The sequence below is a fragment of the Apis dorsata genome, unplaced genomic scaffold (genome assembly GCF_000469605.1).
Source record: "Apis dorsata unplaced genomic scaffold, Apis dorsata 1.3 scaffold_194, whole genome shotgun sequence".
Lineage (NCBI taxonomy): Eukaryota > Metazoa > Arthropoda > Insecta > Hymenoptera > Apidae > Apis > Apis dorsata.
The window spans coordinates 1,027,322-1,029,242 of NW_006263478.1; the positions used below are offsets into that span (position 1 = coordinate 1,027,322).

The 1,921-nt window shown below is 46.3% G+C and overlaps 1 protein-coding gene across 1 annotated transcript in view; it reads left to right on the forward strand.

The window, feature by feature from the left end:
• The window catches only part of LOC102681238, a 1,461-nt gene extending 378 nt beyond the window's left edge, over nucleotides 1-1,083 (forward strand). The window contains exon 2 of the mRNA XM_006614632.2: nucleotides 345-1,083. Coding sequence (XP_006614695.1) covers nucleotides 345-1,052 — 708 coding nt within the window. The 3' untranslated portion in view covers nucleotides 1,053-1,083. The remainder of the gene's footprint in view (nucleotides 1-344) is intronic.
• Nucleotides 1,084-1,921: the final 838 nt, after the last annotated feature.

Below are 1,921 nucleotides of genomic sequence, written 5' to 3' on the forward strand. Positions count from 1 at the left end.
ATTTTTTATTTCGATGCGGTAAAGTCGGTTTGATCGCGATCGAGTTAATTTTTCTCGAATTTCGTTTCTTCCAGTCCGACGAGGATCGTTGAATCGAAATTTTCGTTTCAATCCATTCGAAATTATATAATACGCGTACGACACGTGTTCTACATCTGTTAATATTACAGCTCTATTAAGCGCAATAATATTTGCCGCGAATAATTTACTCCCTTTAATCATCGCGATACGATTTAAATAATTGGAGCTATATATTCGCGAACATTGAATTTTCCGGAATATCGAGCAAAATTTCATTTTTTTTAAGCAAACTTTTTCTAAAAAGAAGAAAATATGTCAAACAGGAATCGGTATTGCCATTTGGCGCGGTCGGATTGAATATCGTGGAATCGAATCTGAGCACGATTCGGGCCGGCTCGTTCGCCAAACTTTCCGAATCGTTGGAACAGTTGAACATAACCGGATGCGGCGTGGAAACGATCGAGCCGGGGGCTTTCAGCGGTCTCGGCAAATTAAAAGTATTGGGTTTGGTTGATAACAAGATCCGAAGCATCGACGCATCTTGGATCAGGGACGTGGCGAGGAGTCTGAAGGCGTTGATCGTGTGGCGTAATCGGATCACCGACATAGATCCCCAAATTTACGATCTGTTGACCGAGTTGGAAGTTTGGGACATCGCCCACAACGAGCTCTCCAATTGTCTACAACCGGAAACGTTGAAGAAGCTGAAGAAACTTGGAACGATCTTGATCGCGGGCAACCCGTGGGCGTACAGATGTCGCTTTTCCATGACTTGGTATCTGGGAAGGAATCACATACGTTTCATCAGGGATTGGGGCATAACCGATCTTCTGATCGAGGAGTGTCTGGCTCACGAGCCAGGTGCGCAGCAAGATGACGCGATTCTGAACAAATGCGTGGACAGGAAGATCGCTTCCTCGGACTCGTTGCCTCAAAGCGTGGCCGGGTTGAACGAGCAAGTTCGAGAATTGACCCGGAAACTTCACAGTTTAGAGGCTGACGTGGCCAGGTTGAAGAAGTCTGGGATCTAATTCCATTCGTTCAATTGTTTTTTTGATATCGAAACATAACGAATATCGAGATGTATTAAATATTCGATCGAGAAAATTTCTCCGTTCGAAATCTAGATAATAAAGATCTTATTCAGAAAGGGAGACGTAATACCTCGTACACCATATCGATCAGCGTATCAATCAGCGAGAAAGGAAGAGGAGTCATCGCGCATCCTGTATCGATAACAATCAACACGTATCCCCATATATCGATCGTAATGGAGCGCTCTTTCCATATTAATAAACATAGGCTGCTGAAAATTACGCTTCCCATTAATAACATCGAGCCATCGCCACCACTAATACACGTACTTCCTTCCTCTTCCACCGATCATCGAATATACTTAAAGAAAAAAAATAAAAATCACAGAGAAACGAGGACCGAGATTCCCAGAAGCTGGGAGAGCAAACGAAGCGGCTCGAACGTAATATCGGAACCGTTAATATCTAAACACCTAAATCACAATGGCACGTCATATAGATGCGAGCCGCGTTAAATCACGATGCGTCTAGCAGCTGATCCACGGATCTCTCGCCCGATTCTCTCCGCCTGTGGGACAAGAACATTCCGGCTCCCCCGGTTTAGTAGCCGCCATTTATCACTTGGCGGCGGCGATGGCGGCGGTGGCGGCGCATTTGAAAAAATGCGTATCGTACACACGCGGACGGATCACGCTCGCGCACGCTTCGTGAGATCTTTGACGCGGTTTCCGCGGTCATTAATAATGGCGGCCTGGGCCGCGTAAAAATACGGTACCCTTGGGGGTGGGAGGAGGGGCGGCAGGATATATCGGCCCAGCTGCGAAACCGGCAGCGGCCCCCGTTCATGTGTATATATATATGTGTGT